Source organism: Macrobrachium rosenbergii, chromosome 14 (assembly GCF_040412425.1).
Source record: "Macrobrachium rosenbergii isolate ZJJX-2024 chromosome 14, ASM4041242v1, whole genome shotgun sequence".
Classification (NCBI taxonomy): domain Eukaryota; kingdom Metazoa; phylum Arthropoda; class Malacostraca; order Decapoda; family Palaemonidae; genus Macrobrachium; species Macrobrachium rosenbergii.
Window position 1 is genome coordinate 34925952 of NC_089754.1, and position 21658 is coordinate 34947609.

Consider the following 21658-nt stretch of genomic DNA (forward strand, 5'->3'; position numbering starts at 1 on the left):
CGTAATTAAAATAAAACTGAACGTGAACTGAAATAACCCAGCGTCCATCATTATCCCTTGGATCCAGCACTATTCATAAAAGGAAATGGACAGACGAAAGAAAATGAGAGAGAGAGAGAGAGAGAGAGAGAGAGAGAGAGAGAGAGAGAGAGAGAATCCCGTCACACATACCATAAACTGAGGCTTCCGAACGGCGCAGAGGTTACGGGTTCCGCTAAAGGTCATAATGACGGAAATCATTACGGGAACTGATAACATGTAATTACATCTCCCAAATTTTCAGCAAGATGCTGATTTATCTCTGCCGAGTATTACCGGCCAAATACATCATTCGACATTATCAACATACACCTAATTAACAAACTAATTATCATAAACACCTCGCAAATTCTTCTTGATTACCTCTAATTAGCTACATCACGAATTAACTTGTCATGCATAGCTGAGAATTTATCTTCGCGGATCTCTCTGGCCATCGAGCCGCGCGGGGCGTATTTCATGTCATGGGAGGACGGTCTAACATCCCATCACATTTTCGTAATACAGCCTCAAACTAGAGAACGCAACTCTAATTATCGTCTGCTTCCGGGATCATACGTATGGAAACTCGACCTGGTTGAGATTTTCGTTGGCGCCTTGTTATACGTATCTAAACTTTCAGAATGCAGTGCTTGAAAGCATAATGTAACTTGACGTCAAATTTAATAAGCATACCATAACTGACTACAAAAATTAACTAGGATGATAGACAGGTGCAGGATTTATTTTTTCCTCGATATTATTTTTTTTCTATTCTCTATATCTAGATCTCATTACCTTGAGGCAAAAAAGGATGAATTACAAAACCTTATCAAACACTGAATTCGGGTACCTGAAATTTCATACACATATGGTATTCAAATATTAGATCTCTGAAGCCAATTTCTATATCGTATGACCTGGTTCCCAACAGAGAATTTTGATTAGCACTCTTGAAAAGCCGTGATAAAACCATAATATTAAATGCGCAACAGTATTTTCGTATTTTGAAGAAAAAATAGTTCCCCAGTACCACTAAAATACAGTTGGCTATTGGTAACTAGGAAAACTTCAGAAATTCACCATCCCAAAAGCTAAGAAACCGTGATTTTGCGAAAGTATTAAATTTTTAATAATGTTTTCCATTGGTATATACGTCGTGAGAAATCGCTCCGACACAAAACCAATGAAAAGCTTCGACAAATATGAAATTCATCGCCCTACTTTATCTCAAAATAGTTTCAATATCAGAATAAAATTCTAATTAAATTTCTAGTCGAATTAATGACTTGAAACCCCAATAATAATAATGTTTTTGCTGGAAGATATGCTTTACATAAGTTCAGTGAAAAAATCAATGGAATGCTTAAAAAAAAAGAGCGAAATATATCCCAGGTCATTCAATAACAATTTCAGTAATAGAACAACACTCTAAGTACATTTTCTGGTTGGAGTTATAATCCCCTATGAAATATAGAACTGCAGTTTTCGCAATAATGCAAAAGCAAGTTAAAATCTGCAACGAGGATGACCAACGTGACCTGAGCACTGACCTCGTTTGTGTTCCATCGGTGGCGCTGTGTTGGAAAGTGGTCAGCACGCGGGATACTCTCCAGGTTTTCGGGCAAACGGATCTTTTCGCAGTCTGCAAAGACAAACAAAGAAGAGGGTTAATATAATTGTGAAATTTATGGTAACACAATAGACAAAACAAGAATAAAGAGTTATTAAGAATTCTGATGACAACTGAAACAATGGGTTACCGTCAATACGAAAGTCTATGACAACAAACAGAAAGGTAAAACTCAATCTCAAACCCTGTAACCATGAATTCTCCTTCGATTTTATAAGAAAATACACAATAAGACAAAAGAATTAATTAGAAGTTTGATGACAGCATTATTTAAACAATGAGCTACCATCAATATGAAAGTCTATGACAACAGAATAGAATGGTTACAATATCAATCTGGAACGGTAACTATGAATTGTCTTTCAATCCGAATTCCATTTTTAATAAATTCATCGTCTTTCGTACCCACCCTTGCTCTTCCCTACACTTCAGAGCGAATAACGTTTAAAAGGAGTGCTGGGCAATAAAGTTTTTATTACCACAGGACTCGACAAACTTATCTTTTAACATTCCAAGATGTTCACAGAAATTAAAAAGAGGAGGAAGAAGCATTTCCTCTTGACAGTAATGAAGATGAATCACTTGATCTACATATAAACAAGTTCGCGAGATGGAATAACTTCTTTAAATACAGGCGCTGAATATCCCGTTTGGAAAAACACAGAGCACATAACATTCATTCATTACGAATTTCACTGCTTGGTTGGTTCTGGCGAAAGTTTTTGAAGAAACGAACGCTTTTCGCCGAGCATATTTATACATGCATGAATGACGAACATGCGTGTGCATATATATATATATATATATATATATATATATATATATATATATATATATATATATATATATATATATATATATATATATATATGTATATATATATATATATATATATATATATATATATATATATATATATATATATATATATATATATATATATAATTAAGATTTTATGTATATCAAGTCTGAAAATTAAATTAACTTATTCAAGTCTGAAAAATTAAATTAAGAGAGAGAGAGAGAGAGAGAGAGAGAGAGAGAGAGAGAGAGAGAGAGAGAGAGAGAGAGAGAGAGAGAGAGAGAGGACAATTAAAACCACGAAAAAAATGACCTCTGAAGTAAGCCAGCAACTGTAAGCAATTCAACTGTAATCAATATACACATCAAACCGCACTTTAGCTGATTAAGAATCACATTTGCATGCATCTAATCCACCTTACTTATGGGTACAGATAAAAAAAAAAACATTCATTGTTATCGACACAAGAAATTCCATGCATAGGTATCAGGTACATAAATCAAAACCTCTCTCTCTCTCTCTATCTGTGTGTGTGTGTGTGTGTGTGTGTGTGTGTGTGTGTGTGTGTTAATCTAGCCATGTGAGAAATGAGAACGTTACCATTTATGGAAGGAAGTCGATGGCATTACACCCGAAGCAGGAATATCAACTAATCGACAACTTTCTAACTCTCGTATTTATTCTCGTCTGTGATTCACTGACGGTGCCTGCCTGTATCCCTTACAGAGATACAGGCACAAGCAAATACACGAGGAGGTCGTGACGTGCTTGCATTCGGACAAATTGCACACACAGAACCATAAAAAAGAGGGGGAAGGAAAAACCCACAAATCCAGAAAATAGGAGGAGAGAAAAACCTCAAATCCCAGTCTCCCCTCCCCCCTCCTAAATTCACCCAAATCCTCATCTCGCACCCCCTCCCCTCCTCCTCCTTATCCCTTATCCAAGGTCCTCCCTCCCCCCGTCCCTAAAATCACCCACCCACACCCACACCCACAGCCACAGCCACACACACACACACACACACGGCCACTATTTCATACCGGAATAATATCATCATTTTTAGACCCACTGTTTATAAAGGCCATAAATTGCGGACTCTTGCAATATTCAGTTATAAATCCCAAAACCTCATGTAATTTATTTTCTCAAGTGCGGCCTGAATAACTAAAATCAATTGCGAATACGGCGCGTAGCCCACATTATGAAACGGGTGCCACTGACACCGACGATGCAAACTTCCCGTCCGGCTGGAAAGACGCGAATGAAACGGTTAAGGTGATGAAGGAAATCGTCGGACTTATGCATAATGCATAAGGGGACGTACGTGAGAATGTGTCCATTTAAAATGATATGAGCGATAAGGTCAATCTGAGATTAAGATAAGTGACCGAAGAGTCGAAATGTCAAATCGACCTAAAGTATTTAATGGGGAAATGAAAATATAAATAAGATAAAACTCATAAGACAAAACAGTCTATGAATGGAGTAACTAAAATTGAACAATATAAACTAAATTTATACGAAAACAAACAAGAAAAAATAAAACGAAAAATGCAATATCAGCAAATGAGCTCAATAGAAGAGAAAGTACCAGAATTATAATTTTAAGTGTACATCACAGAATCGTTTCAGAAGCCATAAAAAATGACAAGACGTAAATGCTAATTACACGAAAGGACATTTACGAAACAACTTAGAATGAAACTGATAGGAACTACAAAGGAATAACACAGGCGAGAAATATGGCAAAATGACAAGTACGGCACAAAATAAATAGTTGTGACTTGAATCTATCACTTGGAGATGAACAAGTTCTGTGCAACCTAGGAAGTGCTTAGCACTACTGTGAGTCCTGGAAGCTGGAGTGTTTACTAATGCTGCGAGTCCTGGAAACTGGAAAGTGTTTTGCATTAATGAGAGTCCTGGAAGCTGGAAATTGTTTGGTACTAGGAAGAGTCTTGGAAGCTGGAAAATTTTTAGTACTACTGAGGATCTTAGAGGCTGGAAAGTGCTCAGCACTGATGAGAGCCCTGGAAATTGAAAAGTACTTAGCACTACTGAGGGACCTGGAAGCTGGAAAGTGTTCAGCACTACTGATAATCCTGCAAGCTGGAAACTGTTTAGCAATCCTGAAAGGCCTGAAGGTTGAAAAGTGTACAGTAATGAGAGTCCAGGAAACTAAAAAGTGTTCAGCAATACTGAGAGTCCTGGAAGCTGGTAAGTGTCTGTCACAAGCAGCACCGCTGTCCCCGTTATGCCAACGAAAAGACATGGACGCACTCGAGAAGAGACTAAAGCAGGGCAAGCGTTTTTACTTCTATACAGAAGGCGGGAAACTACTTGGGACTCAGAAGACCGTCTCTTTCACTAGACCAGTCATCTTCACATTTCTTGCCAAAGGACCTCACTGGTTTCATATCTAATGGACATTTAATGGTTTTTCGTTCTGTACTGTGCAATCGAGAGATCAAAGTCTCATAGATTATTTGAGTTGTTCCAAGTTCCAATTGGTATACGGCTTCCATAACTTAACGGGCAAATGAATAATCTACATTTCCAGATGAGTAATTATTCATAATTTCAAAGAATCAATGTGTATATTCAAATATCCAGCAGGATTGAATTTTTCTCCAACCGCCTTCTATTTTAGTGTTTAAATGGTTTGGTAACAGCCACAATGATTTCTTCACTTCTCGATTTTTTCACAAATTTCGACACGCTTGTCATTACAAAGCCTTGGACCCGAAATCAGGATCAAAAGAAATCCCAACAGCCAATGAGGAGACTCAACCTCGCACACATTGGATTGGGGTTAGGTTATTGTGGCTATGACAAATACATGTAGGTCTGGTCAAAGTGGCCATTAGATTCTAAACATATGATGTATTTTAGCCTAAAGAGCTGAGTATGTTTCAACATCAATTAATATCCTATCGCACAGATGAAATGTAATTGCGGAGGATACGAAGCTAACAGACGGCATACCATACCAGATATGCCAATCTGGAAACATTAAATAGTCTCTAGGTTTATTCATTATATCAAATTAAACTGTAATGGCCAATGACAAGAAGTGCGGAGAATAAAGAATGATGTAAAATTAATACAACAATAAAAAACGAAAATAGTTCCCACTTATGCAAAATTGCACCTCTGTGTGTGTGTGTGTGTGTGTGAGAGAGAGAGAGAGAGAGAGAGAGAGAGAGAGAGAGAGAGAGAGAGAGAGAGAGAGAGAGAGAGAGAGAGCATTTGTAGAAAAGTGGGAGCCAATGCAGGAGGAGGCAGCAGCAGCAGCGAAAGACTTGCGCCAGCTAAAGAAATAGTTCTGTTATTGGTGTGCAGAAGAATGCCAGAAACCTTGCAATTAGAAAGTTAGGCGTCATTCACCCACCCAGCCCAACCCCTTCCTACTACCCACCCACCCCAAAACCGCCTAACCTAGAGCCTTTAGGTCCCTGCCCTGCCAAGCTTTCAAGTAACTAAGGACTTTTTTATTTTTTAAACATTTCTTAATTTTAACTTTTAAACCGATTTGCAATATAATATTTACGTGGTGGTTAGACTTGTTGGGAAAATTAGATATAATCAAAGCTGAGGAATTATGACTATATACTTACTTACATTATTGTATATTTCCTGGTAAAGAAAGCCAAGCTGGTGATGCATGAAGTATGTAATCCGGAAACCATAATCAGGACATTGTAGATAATAGTGGATATTACAAAGGGAGTTTGTACTTGAGTTTCAAGCTAATTCTGGCCTTTTATGTATTAACTGATTCTGGTATTTTACCAATTATTATCCTACAAGACACTGAAAAAAACTAAGGTTACCAATATCTCTATGTACTTTTTAAGTACGGTAATAAATTCCCTTTCGAGTCCTTATTTCTCTCTCTCTCTCTCTCTCTCTCTCTCTCTCTCTCTCTCTCACACATACATACACAAAGTACTAGTTTCATTCTCATCATTAAAAATCCCACCACCATCTCCTCCTCCCCGCCACTTCTCCTCCTCCTCCCCCTCCTCCTCTCACTTTTCCAAAGGAACCCCCCTCCCCCCACAAACATCAACAGTCCTGCACGAGCAGACGCATTTCACACAGATATTATAGTTATAGGGGCGTTAACGGCCTTTGGAGCCACAACGCGTATATAACACGGGATAATACGACCGGTTGTGTACCAGAGATGCCGTGATCCCGCCCACCCATATACCCTCCCCCCACAACAAAACACGCCCACAAACAAAGATGACAAAAGCTTTTCAAACATCTTATCGTAAACCTGAAATATGATGCCTGCTGACGTATGGGGAATTCTTCTGAGGGAGGCGTTCTATGTGTCTGTCTGTCTGTCCGTGTCTGAATGTGTGTGTGCGTGTGTGTGTGTGCATGCACTACTTATGTCTGTGTTTGTATGTGTCTGTCTGAGAGCTAAAATATAAAACAAGATGCTAAAGTAACTAGTTTTCCCTCTAAAGGAGGCTCATAACCCTCTTTGAAGTTATTGTTTTATATTGTAATTATTATTACTTGGCAATTACCATAGAGCACAGGAACATCAGCTTTTAAAACGCTAGACTAGAAAATTCATTACCAAAATCCTCCACCCCAACACACACACACACACACACACACACCTTCAAAATCTATGGTTAACTAATCAGTCAGGTTATGGATTAAATAATATTTAGCTTAGTTACTCTAAGTTATCTCACTCTTATTAGGCAAGGAAATATTCCTTAATTAAAAATTAAATCGTACATACTTTCTCTCTCTCTCTCTCTCTCTCTCTCTCTCTCTCTCTCTCTCTCTCTCTCTCTCTCTATATATATATATATATATATATATATATATATATATATATATATATATATATATATATATATATACTTAGCTTGTCAGCTTTACAGTGTTCCTTCCCCATCCTAGCATTTAACCAAAACCCCAAAAACATCCCCACCTAACAGAGAGAGAGAGAGAGAGAGAGAGAGAGAGAGAGAGAGAGAGAGAGAGAGAGAGAGAGAGGGGGATTGGCAGAGCTGTGGGCCCACAAACCCAACATGGCTGGAAATATTAGTTTGTTTAGCGTGGAGTGGAAAGATGGCGTCAGGGGCCGTAAAAATGCAGATAGTCGGAATATAGCCCGATTTCCGGCATCCATGAATAAGCGCCGGAGTAAAGCATCAACAGGCAAAAGAGGATACGTCTCTCTCTCTCTCTCTCTCTCTCTCTCTCTCTCTCTCTCTCTCTCTCTCTTTCCGTATCGTCCGTCGCGGAACCAAAAATAGTCGTGTTTGTTGCGAAGTTACATAGTTAAAAATATTGACGGGTTGGTTAATATAATTAGTAGTAAGTAATTTCATTTTATTGTTACTGAGTAATTTAATAAACTAAAATTACTTACTACTATTTACGAGCACAGATGTAAACAAGTCACATTCATGAAGTACAAGCATTTAGCATCAACATTATTCTTGAAAGAATGTATAAAGTGCATATACGATCATAACTCAAAACGCATAACTCTCTTTTATTTTTTCCTTTTCCATACAAGAGGGACTCACTCACTAACCCCAATAACAAGGACCTTCCCTCACCCCCGGCCAAAAAAAAAAAAAAACACCAAGCGCTATAAACACGCCTGCATTTCGTAACGCTAAAAGAGCCATTAGAACCGAAAACAAATGAATTCAACCAGCATTTAGCTGATCTGATTACGTAAGAGAGAGAGAGAGAGAGAGAGAGAGAGAGAGAGAGAGAGAGAGAGAGAGAGAGAGAGAGTTCCCCATGTTGCAAATGCTGTCATAAAGTGGCTGTGACAGCTCGGAGGATATATATGTGCCTTTGGGTACAAAGAAAAGTTAACAGACACATCCTATATTTACAAACAGAGACGGCTGGGCTTACACAGACATACACACTTACCCACACATGCATTTACACAGATACAGCGTGGCTCTCAGACACGTACATACTGTACACATACCCATGTGCGCGCGTCCGCACATGACGGACATATGTCCGCACAGACTCCCACACTCGAGAGACGTTCTCCATAAGGAAGTATGAAGCCCATATGAATATAAACTCCTCCTGAATCTCGTGTATGCAGTCACACTGCTCTAGAGGGACATACACTTCACTGGGGAAAAAAGGGACGGAAAATTGACCGCGGAAATTTATGATAGAAGTTTAATTTCTCACATAAATCAAAATACGTATGAAATACTTGATTTGCCTTTCCAGTATTTAACCGAGACACCATATATTTAATTTAAAAAACTGAAAACTTTATAAGATAAACTATGTGAATATTATTTAAATGGGGGAACGATCTGAGTTTATTGAGATGAAATCTTGAATATTTAACAAGCAGAATAAACATTTAAATTAAATTATATATATATATATATATATATATATATATATATATATATATATATATATATATATATATACACATATAATATATATGTGTATATATGTGTGTCTGTATCTATGGACAAACCCATTCACGAAAAAAGAAAGCCTCGGCAGGTCTCTGACCAGCACAAAACAGGACGAGGAGAGACACCAAATGGACGACAGAGCATTCATAAAACACGCACACCCGCATTTACCGTGAGGCTACATTAGGAGACACACAAGGACATAATAAAGACATGAGAAGAATTCGCTCCGGAATGAATCGTAAAGCATTGAATCTGCATGATGGCGTATGCTCCCTAACATCGCAAAATAATAAAGGGACGTCGTATTTTAAATGCATCAACTTTTTATTTTATTTTTATGACCGAGGGCGCGAGGGTAGGGGGTGGGCGCTAGCTCGGCTAAATAAAACACACCCATGATTTAATGCTGTCAATATTTTCTCTCCTCAATTAATGAAACTTTTACACTACGAAGAGATACCTCAAATAATTATAACCGCTGGGGAAGTGGAGCTGTGAAGCTTTAATGTGTTAATGAGGAAATAACGACCGAATCAAGACAGTACCATCTTCGAACACATAGGGCGCCGTGCATTGAACTACAAAAGGGTTTTCTGTTTCATACCTAGGAACTCTCGCTGTCCGCCCCCCCCTCTTCCCCACCAACCCTTCCGACCCCCTAAAATGATTCACCGCTCATTTATCGGGAGCTTCCACTTTCGATATTAGCTTGTCGTTAAAATTCTGTAAAAGAGCTGGCCACGGGGGTTTTAAATAATCTCGCGATATCAATCAGCGGAACTAATTTCACAAAATCACGGAAATAGCTCGTTATTTTTGAAAGGAAGGAAGAAAGTAAAAAGAACCACACAAAAAGGAAAAATGAAAAAAAAAACACAAGACGTTGAAATGAGATTTAATTTATGAGTTCTCGACAAAAATCGCGAATCCTTTACCCGGCCATAAACTAAATCGGGATCTGCGATTAATATGAAAAAAAAAACAAACATAAAAAGGGACCATAAACGTTTCGTTCGTTTAATTTCTAAGGGTCAACGTATTCGATCTGACGTTAGACTCATTCGCATTGGCAGAAGTTGAAACAGATAGAGACTAGTCATCGAAGGAAAGAATATCTTTTTTTTTTTTTATTTAAGAAATGAAGGGAATTTTCATCGTCATAATTTTCAAATATGCCTGCTGATGATATTCAGGCATTGATGAAAATACTTTTTTTGAGATATATATGTATATGTGTGTGTGTTTTATATATGTATATATATATATATGTATGTATATGTGTGTATTCATATATATACTGTATATATGTATATTATATCTATATTATATATATATATATATATATATACATATATAAAACACACACACATATACATATATATCTCAAAAAAAGTATTTTTATCAGTGCCTGAATATCATTAGCAGGCATATTTGAAAATTATAACAATGAAAATTCCCTTCATTTCTTAAATAAAAAAGGTAGAATGTTATTAATGCTATATACTTCAGAGAACAACTGTCTCCCTCGACAGGCAATTTTGTTTCAACAGAAAGTATTTCACACACACACATATATATATATATATATATATATATATATATATATATATATATATATATATATATATATAATTCTCTAACACCGGAAATTCTGCATTGTGCGTCCGATGAAAATATTTTGCGCGAAAAAAGAGTAGGAGAAGTAGGTCATTTATAACTCTCCGCTATTTTACCACCAAACAGCCGTCCTCCACGAAATGCAAAGCCAGAATTTCTCCGTTCGCAGTCGTCGTAGTCCAGTTGCAAGCAAATGCCTTCGAAAGCATAAAACCGTTTAAGTTACTAGGGGGAGAAATTACTTGAGCGGTCGAAAGATAAAACATCGGATGTGTTTTGCCGGAATCCAATTCATTCGCGATTTATTCTTATTGCTCCGCTATCCCCCCGCCCCCAACAAAAAATTTATAAATAAGCGAAAAGAGAAAGAACAGCTTTTTTTTTAGAGCTTTACGGGAAAGACGCAAGGGCTCCGAGGAACTTAGTGGCCAAATGATTTTGATATGGAGTGGGAGGTTTCTCTTTGCTGGATAGATTTTTATTTATTTATTATTTTTGTATATTGTATTTCTCAATAAATGTACCTAACATTTATTCTTACCCCCGAAAAATATGACAGATTCAAGCGTATTTTATAACAGAAATTAAGTGTACAGGACATTTATTTAAAAATAATGTATTTTAAAGAAAATTTTTTTTGTTAAAGTGACGTACTTAAGCAAGTTCCACAGAATAAATTCAATCACTTTCAATGCCAAACACCAATGGAACGTATCTCAGTGACCTTATCTAGCCCAGGTCAGATGGAGGGAATACAAAGAAAAAATGCGCCGAAGTTTCTTCGGCGCAATAGAATTGTCTGTACAGCCGCTACAGCGTATAAACAAGGTCACCGAAAACAGATCTATCTTTCGGTGGTTTCAGTAAAATGCTGTATGAGCCGCGCCCATGAAACTTTAACCACTGCCCGGTGGTGGCTTATTTTATATAGTTGCCTGAAGCACTATTATGGCTAACTTTACCTTTAAATAAAATAACAACTGGTGAGGCTAGAGGTCTGCAATTTATTATGTTTGATGATTGGAAGGTGGATAATCAACATAGCAATTTGCAGCCCTTTAGCCTGCGTAGTTTTTGAGATCTGAGGGTGGACAGAAAAAGTGCGGACAGAAAAAAGTGCGGACGGACAGACAAAACCGGCACAATAGTTTTCTTTTATAGAAAACTAAAAAAAGAGGATTTCAATCTCGAGAAAAGCGAGACTCTTGCTGAGAGGGGGACTGTGTCGAAAAGATGGAAAACAGGAGAAGGATGAAAGCTCCTAATCTTGGAAGTTGCTATACTTAAGACGTTATGACGAGGCGGATTTGACTTACAACTCAAACAGATAGATGGCGGTAACGGCAATAAGTGATACACATTAAAATCGACAAGAATATGACATGACTTATGTAAATTTTCCCTCAAGACTAAATTAAGCCATTAGTAAGTCGACAATAGAAGCGGAGAACATGTATTTATGGGTATGCAAACAGAAGTTATAAAAAGGATCTAATGATTTGGAAAATAAATACACGAATACTCAACAGCTCCAAATATTTCCCTAGTGTCTGTTGTTATGTATCATTTCCACAAAATAACGAAATACGATAAATACAAAACTCCTTCCTTAATAGACTTACCAACGAACAACCGTTCTACTTTTACGGAAAGACACTAATCTCTGGAAAAAAAAATACAAGCGTTTGGAAGATGTGATTAATAATTTAATACACCCAAGGTCCCAAATACAATGAAACCGAAAAGCTTCGGGGGAGCCAGATAGGACAGTGCGCGTCCTCGATCAACAAGCATCCGAGGATAATATAAGCTGGGTCCACTTTACACTGGAGACTGCAAATAGCAATCTACAATTACAATTCGACGAGTGACATTTTGCTACCCATGAAAAATCCGTCGAAAGCCCGGCGCTGGGGCCATCTGCTTCACAGATCAAGTGTGCGTACACGCGTCTGTTTATGTGAAGAACCAAAATAGACTAAGGCTTATCAGCGGAGAAAAGCCGATTCCTATCCTAATGTGCAAAATCATATGGTTACGAGAGAATGAATAAAATGGTGAACTCCAGAGTCTATTGGCGAATAGAAGTAACAATCAGGACAAATGACTCACGTTTCTCAAACTCTATTTAATTTTACTTCACTATTCTACTGTATATTTCATATGTCGATGTGCATCTTTGCTGAAAAGATATACTGCATTTTCAAACTACAGGAATTTTAACGGTAAATATGACTGCGATACACAATCACACACACACATATATGTATATGTATATATACATAAATGTATGTATGTATGTATGTATACACAAGCATAAAATAAATGACTACCCAACGTTCTTGTCTAAATTAAGCTTGCTGCATAGCCTATTGCCCTCGAAGTGACAGAATTAACGTGCCTCGAAATGGGACAATTTTATTGACCGTTGTGCCTAATAATTTCAATGTCCTAATTCACAAAACATAAAACCCTCAATTGCTTCAAGACTTCGCCCTGAAATCAAATAAATGACGACCGTGGTGCAAGGCACCGATATATATCAGCATTATAAAAATCGGGAATACAGTTATATATATTCGAGTTCTATTCAATATCGGTGAAAAATTATTCATTTCTCTGTTACTGAAAATACCATTTCCCTCGACTGCCATTTCGCTCTTGTCATATTTTAATGCTCAATTATTTCTGAAAGTCATTAGGCGGCAGAATATAAGTATAAGTATAATTTCAAACCGGGGTTTATTGCCATACGATAACGACGTAAAAATATTATGAACGTCAAAGGGAAATGAGACGAACAAGTACTGGCAGTGATTATGAATAAACCAGGACTTGTGCTATTGCTGTCCCAAATACGTTCTCTCACATACACAACGCTGCAATATGCAAGAGAAATAAAATTTTACTATAATTTATCTCTCTCTCTCTCTCTCTCTCTCTCTCTCTCTCTCTCTCTCTCTCTCTCTCTCTCTCTCTTCAAAGAAAAATGAACCCATCCTAAAACAATTATCTCTCTCTCTTTCTCTCAACGAAATCCAAAACTAAATTCAGAAATGCTAGCTTGAAGCAATCTTTCTTTTTTTATTAAACAATAACAACATCCCATTTCAAATGAAAGAGAAGTTGTCAGTCTTACGAGGAATCATAATGGATTTTTAATTGTTTATGCAATAAGAAAAATCTATGTGACTTATCTGTTAAATATAAGACAAGGTCTTAATTTCAACAGTGAATCAGAAAAGACCGGACTTGATATTCAAGCTTTTTTTTTAATACAAAATTAATCAAGAAGAGGAAAATTAGCAAACAGTTTTGTAATTAGCAATGACACAAGGAGACTGTGTTTTCCTGCAATCAATTTATTTCTTAAGCTCTGAGAAACAGACAAATAAGCAACAATATGTTACAAAATACTACAAAATACAAAAATGCAAAGGTGAGGGTCACGTAGACGAGTGACTCAAGGCTTCAAACATGACCCCAGTGCTGTACCTAAAACCTGGCTGTCTAGCACAATTCTCGAAGTCCGTCTAAGACCAAATGCTACAGATGATCCCTTGTGAAATCACTGTGAAGGCTGCAGAGCCAAAGGGCACAGTATTCAATCCGTCTCAAAACAATCAATGAATTCTAGTTATCCCAGACAGAAAAAGCAGCGTTCCCGCCCATGAACCACGACGGTTAAGCAGTTAAACTTTCAGATTTCCCGCGGGTGGAAACGGTCTTCCTTGAACCACCCCCCTCCCCCTGTTTCCACCACTGGCCCCTAGCGAGACGGGAGATCCCAGGCCAGTAATTGGCCACGTTCTCAACCAATTATGTTGTTTCCTGCTAGCAGCTGGGTCCCGCTTGCCCACGCCAACAACAAGAAATTCGAACAAACTTGGTGGCCCACCCCCCTCCGACCGACAAACCAGCCACCACCCACTGCCGCCACCTCACAAAAATAGGATATTTGGTCCTACCTTGCAAGAAATTACAGATGATTAGCTCGCGATTATCAAGAAAGAAAAGGGCAGAATTTACTAAAGCTTCACTCAAGACTTTCAAAACTGAAATTACGTACACAAAAGATTCAGTTGAGGCTATCAAGAAAATAAAGGATATACTAGAAATGTATAATTTTTTGGGGAAATTCCATATAGTACTCATCTCCTCGACTACGATTTTGAGTAAAAATAAAAAATTGAAGTCTTGCAAATACATGCTTTTAAAATAAGTATATCTGTTTATATAAAAACATAGCATATGTCGAGCATATTAATGTACTTGAGTGACTGCGTAAGAACGCAACATGTTTAAAAATTCATAAGTAATACCAAATTCAAAATATGAAAAGTTGTCAATGGGCCACTGTAAATTCAAGAATATAAAGAAATATGTGCAACATGAAAAAAAAATCTAGGAAGTAAAGGAGGCTAAGCCAAAAAGGACCTCCATCGAAGCAATAGCCGAGTAGGAAGACCGTCTGGGAAGTGAGAATGTCAATCAAAAGAATGAGGAATGCCATCAAGATGAAGTCTCGCTGGGCGAGGAGGAGGCTGGAGGCAGTTTTATCAGTGACATTGTAGTCTTTCGTCAGTGCCCGACCATTGACGGCCTACTAACATGGGATTGTCTTCACGTGGAAATCCCTTTTATGATCTCCAATTCCGAGTTGTAGCCATCTTGCGCAGACCGACATGGTTGAATATGTGCCGTTAACGCGGCGATGAGAATACAAAGACCCCCGAGGCCCGAGTTCGAAGAGCCACTTGGGTCCATCCTGAGGAGCGGAAGGGGTCAGGATGGCGATCGCACGCAAGCAAGCAAGCAATGCATTGATCATTGACATGTCGAGTGGTCAAGAACAGTAGTGCAAAGTTTTTTTCCACACTTCATGGATTTGGAAATCATGGGAGGTTTTACTGCATCTATAATTCTCGCAAAACTGTGAAAATAAAAATGAACAAAAACGATGTGTACAAAACAAAAACCTACAGTTAATGACTTGAGATCAAAACTTATCCATAGCTTATAAGAAAAAAAATTGTAGACACCACTTCGTTTTAAATTTTCTCAAGGTTACTCATACAGTAATTTCATTATTTCAAAACCAGTTTATGTAATGAAATAACAAAGGACTAAATCTAACCACTTCGTTAAAACTATTAGTGACATAAAATTATTAAAAAAACTTTAAAAGAAAGTTTGAGAGAAATTTTAAAAGTTAGAGTCCAATATAAAAGAACGATATAGTGCTTATGCTTTTGCATAAGGATTTAAAAATGAATTGATGACAGGATTAAAGGGTGATTAATTGGTCAACGTGGAAACACATCATGACGTAGATATACAGTAAATGGAATATATTCATTGGATTAATCTCGCGCAATTCCCTATGAAACAGAACTGTTCACATTTACGTCTATAGGAAATCCCCTTAAGAGGATCTTCTACTCTAACTACATAAAACCTAATCCAGTACAAAAGAGACGAAGAATGGTTTACTGTATTAGTGAAGTCGTTTAATCGAAACAAAGTCAACCAACTGAGAAGTTAAGGCAATTACGTCACTGCTATAAGAATGGTGTCAGTGTCCCCTCCCCTCCCCCATCTCTCTACCTCCATTTTCTCACCCCACCCAACAGCGGGGCGACAGGAAAAGGAAATTCACATCCAAGATGAAGAAAGCCGGTTATGATGAAGCTCGTGTAAGCATATTTTAATCTCGACTCTTTCTTCAGAAAAAAGGGAAATTCTGATATTAGATTCTGTTTTGTCTAGTTCACAGATTAAGATTATAAAAAGAATTTTTCGTGAAGTGTGCGTGTATATATATACATGTACTGTATATATATGTATATATATACACAGATAGATAGATAGACAGACAGATAGATAGTTACGCGAGTAATGAAAATAATTGTTTTTGATAACAAAAGCCACTCTACCTATTCCTTTCTAGCAAAGAGCAAATAATTCTATGGTAATGGTAACATTTAAATTCTCCTTAGAGTACATAAACTCTTTGACCAAATACTGATTCTGAGGAAGCAATAAACCACTCTTTTTTACCTATACATGTATAAAGCAATCTGAGAGAGAGAGAGAGAGAGAGAGAGAGAGAGAGAGAGAGAGAGAGAGAGAGAGAGAGAGAGAGGAACTCCGTATCGGCTTATTCGAGCGCCGCCCTCGACCCAGCGTCTGATCTACATGAAAGTGACGTCAATGCAAATTCCGTGCTTGCGCACATTAAAGTTAAAACCAAAATGACCTCCGGCCTTGCATTAAACTACGGTGACACCGAAAATTAGCCATCAAAGTATACCTGAATATGTATGAGCATATTTCACATTCCGTTCTGCTACTGAATACGTAGAGGTGGATGGTATACTTATTTTTTTATTCACATATAAAAATACATTTATTTTTTATTTCATATGAAAACATTCAAATCATACGCTTATTAAGTATATATATTGGTGGAATGTAAAGAAGTATATATATGGTTGGAGTGTATACATGTAAATATACTGATGTATGTATAGAAGTCCACATACGGGTGGAATGTATAGAAGTAAATATACGGGTGGAATATATACAAGTACACATATGGTTGGACTGCATAACACGTTCTATCTACGTACGGTACCATATCTGCTATGAGGAGCATATTGCTCGCGAGACAATACTCGTACAAAAATAATACTGTAAAAACAGATGAATCCAGAACGGTATAAAACGAGCCATTACTTCGTAATATATGAAAGTATAGAACACACACAGTTCTGCTAGAACAAATCAATACGGCAAGAATAGAAATATCCTTGAATTAAAAGAAAAATATAAGAATCTAGTAACGGAGAAACAATGATTACACCTACGTATTAGTAAAACCAAAAAAAAAAAAAGATAAAATAACAGATAAATTATCAAATGTCTATGATTGTGCTACCAAGACTGTATCATTGAACTGCGACAAAGAACTTGCAATACAACTGCCCACACTTCGTGGATAGAAACTATTATTTGAACAGTCCTAAATTTATGCAAATGATAGCAAACGGCAAGGACACTTAGTTATACACAATGGCTTATGTTAAGTATGTGTGTATGTATGTGTATACACACATATATATATAATATATATATTTTATATATGTGTATGTATACAGACATACGTACATACATACACACACACATATATATATATATATATATATATATATATATATATATATATATATATATATATATATATAGATATATATATATATATATATATATATATATATATATATATATATATATATATATATTTATATTTATATTTATATATATAACAAACTTACTGCCTTTTCTTACACATATAGCCGTCCCAATTACACGTTATGAATGTCAATTTTTAAACAAACGACTACAACAATCACACCTTCTGATACAGTGACACGATCATAAAGAAATCTACCTAAACAACAAACACCACAATGCAAAAGGGAACAAAATGTAAAACTTAATCCAGAAACAAACAAACAAACAAAGTAAAAATAAAAATAAAAACATTCATTTTCCCCTGTAGCACACGAGCGCTGATGACCTCAGTGACAGGTATAACCGACATCAAATACTAACAAATTTAACATTGGGAAGCTCTAAATGAGGAGAAGAGCCGGGGATTTCGTGTCTCAAGGTAATGAAATCATGCGCTAAGGTATAAAAACACTGACATTAACAGCCAATACCTAAACTTCAGTGTAAAGTCTCTTATGATAAGCCATTATGTTCCAAGGTTTTGCTGTCGTGGGAATGTTATGAATGGCAGGAAAAAACTAGAATAACAGTAAGAGTAAGGACGAAAACGACATACTCTATTTCGACCAACGAATGCATTTACAACACACATAAATAAGTGAAATATGTAAAGAAAACATAACAAACACTGTTCATAGTAGTAAAACGGCGATTTATTGACTCCCACGGACACAAAAGCAAGTTACATACAAACATGACGTCGTGTAAAACCTCCAGTTTTCGTATCTGATCTTGTTCAAAAATCTCATAATCTCATAATCGCAGGAGTCACTGAAATGGAGAAGAAATCCACAATGATGCCAGAGTAAATTTATATTAAAAATATATATAAAAGAAGAGCTTTCGAGAACCTGCTTTATTCGCCTTAAGGAGCACTGGAACACGTTCTCGAAATCTATTTTTATATGTATTTAAAATATATATTTACACCGACATCATTGTGGATTTCTTCGCCAATCACACTTTTATCGTTACACTGTGTAGTTCTTCTTCACTTGATGAAGAAACAGAATTTACCAAAAAGGAAGCCGATTATGTCTTGCCTTCTTTCCTTTCGTTTTGTTTCTTGAAAACTGATGAGACGACAGACAAACAGAATTACTAGATCAGACAAAAAATAAATAACAAAATGAACCTGATTGTGTTGTCACCTCTCTCTCTCTCTCTCTCTCTCTCTCTCTCTCTCTCTCTCTCTCTCTCTCTCTCTCTCTCTCTCTCTCTCTCTCAAACATAAGAAAGGCATCATATCAATAAAATGCATATATAAAAAGTTCATTAAAACCAGTGGGTCTCGATTCCGTTTTCGTCTCTCATATTTTATGAAAGACATATGTATAAAATACATATTAAATTCATGAATCATGTTTAACAAACGATCTTTTCATAAAACAAACACGAACATCCCCCTGGCGCCCAGGCAATAAGAACAACTGACAAAAGCGTCATAACAAAAACAATTAATAACAGGGAGAAGAAATTAAATCTTACGTACAACTAATTAGCATCAAAGACGTAAGATAATTACAACGATAAATAACAGTACATTACTGTAAGCAACGTAATAAATTGAACCTACAGACTCTATGAGATTTCTCTCCACCCCCTCCCCCTTAATATGGGGGTAAGGGGAACTACCTTATGTGTCACGCCATGCTTATGCAAGAATTACGACCCCATTAGATAAATTGAATAAACTGTCTGGACTCATAAATCTTCTCTTCGTCTTCGTTTGCTACACAGACATATGCACAATGTTAAAATGAAAAGAATGTATTAAAATTGAAAATCATACTTTATTCCCAGTACTTCATAATGTCCTTACATCTGTTAATGATGTCCCCTTAACCAAAAATTCATCAAAATCGTCAGTTTTAGGAAATTTATAACCCTAGGAACCACTAAAATAATAATGGACCGTCAGTTTTGTGACACCCTATGAGGGTTTAAACACCTATGAGGTGTTTAAACCTCTTCACGCATCATATGTACAGATGAAGGTTTTCTTTACAAGCCAGCAAAAATATAAAAAAATATATATCTAATGACAAAACTGCACCACTACAGTAATACAATATGTAGGCTTAATGTCTCTGATCGTGTTAAAGAACTAGAATTCAATCTTATAAGGAAACTTACTGTCAGCAAAAAAAAAAAAAAAAAAATTTCATATATACACCAGATTGGATTCCATGCAATTCAAGGACCTATTTGGGGACTAAAAACTTAGGTAGACATTATCACAAACACATTAACATACAGCACACAACACTACCTGCACATGTTTAAATGTAGGTTTAGGTACACGCAAAAGCACACAGTAAATATACATAAAGACAAATATTGCGTTAAAAACAGAGTAAAGCATCATCTCTGACAAAAAAGAAAAAAAAATGTTCGAGAACGAAAACACTGTCCAAAAATTCCTCTGAGACGCCATGGTGACCTCATCGTAACTCACTGCAGCAAAAGTCCATAACCAAATGATGTGTTGAAAAAAAAATATAGACCACACCATTTAATCATCATCATCATCTTAGATGCTGACAGCGGAGGTCATTTGAAAAATCTGTGACAAGAATACATTGCTCTCTCTCTCTCTCTCTCTCTCTCTCTCTCTCTCTCTCTCTCTCTCTCTCTCTCTCTCTCTCTCTCTCTCCAAGGAGAGAGATGGGGGGAGGGGGTATTATGGTACTTAGCGAAGTACGACTGACGAGAGCAATAGAAATAAGGGAAAACTGTCATATTGCGACATTTGACATAAATATGCTTAGAAGCACTCTGATGAAATTACGTATGGGCATAAGACGCCAGGGAGTAATATGAAGCAGTGGAGTTCAAAGCTTACTTGTCATCTAGAAAATTATCCACAATCACGTTTACATCGAAACAGTTTATGCAACATGACCACTTAAAAACAATAAACGACAATATCAAGGAAAAGCCAAAACCAAGTCCAAAGATGAGAATCCATTCCAGGGGCTTTCGTGTATTTACAGTGTAAACAAATTTGGAGAATGATTCAAGAGAAGACTCTGGTTTTATGAAAGAACGGTTTCATAAAAATATTCATATCGCATATCAGCCGAGATCTATTTATTTCAAAAGAAATTTTTAACATGTACATAATGTAAAATGCGCAGTTAGTCTGGTCAAAATAGCAAAAGAATCAAGGGACCTGTTATCTTTCCACTGTGTAATGCACAGGTGTAAGATCAGTTGTCATTCCACATAAATAAAGAAACAAATAAAAAAATAAAAATAAACAAGATTTGCTACTTGCAAACTCATCCTTTGTCACAAAGGAGGACTCCACCTACTCTGCCCGTGGGTTAACAGTTTTTATCCTTCTATATGTTCGTTTATATTATTTTGTTCATAGCATAAACAACGTATAGTTCTGATAACATATAACATTCCCCTTGAAGATATGTACATAAAATAGAACAGATCAGGATTAATATCTTTGTTTCTGTTTTTCCTTTGGTACTTTATATCAAAATTTCACTTTTCATTTAATATATATCATAAGCCAATACATGCGTTTGTATAGGCATATTTTAAAAATACGTATAGTTCATACAATTCTCTCTCTCTCTCTCTCTCTCTCTCTCTCTCTCTCTCTCTCTCTCTCTCTCTCTCTCTCTCTCTCTCTGGTCGGTCTAAGAAAATCTCCCTGCAATATCCTGTATTGTGTACAATGCAAATTTCTCGGAAAGAAAACCTTACATAAAAGAAGGCACAGCATATGCACACATGTCTGATAATCTCAGCGATTAAGGGCAACAAATTTGCCGTAATTATTCAGCAGCGTAGTAACAGTTCAATCTGAAATTT

At 36.6% G+C, this 21658-nt stretch overlaps 1 protein-coding gene across 4 annotated transcripts in view; it reads right to left on the reverse strand.

Annotated features, from left to right (window-relative positions):
• Window positions 1–21658, reverse strand: part of Camta (Calmodulin-binding transcription activator) — a 1022478-nt gene that overhangs the window by 141910 nt on the left and 858910 nt on the right. For all 4 annotated transcript variants that reach the window (XM_067116405.1, XM_067116406.1, XM_067116407.1 and 1 more), the window contains one exon: window positions 1572–1663. In XM_067116405.1, coding sequence (XP_066972506.1) covers window positions 1572–1663 — 92 coding nt within the window. The remainder of the gene's footprint in view (window positions 1–1571; window positions 1664–21658) is intronic.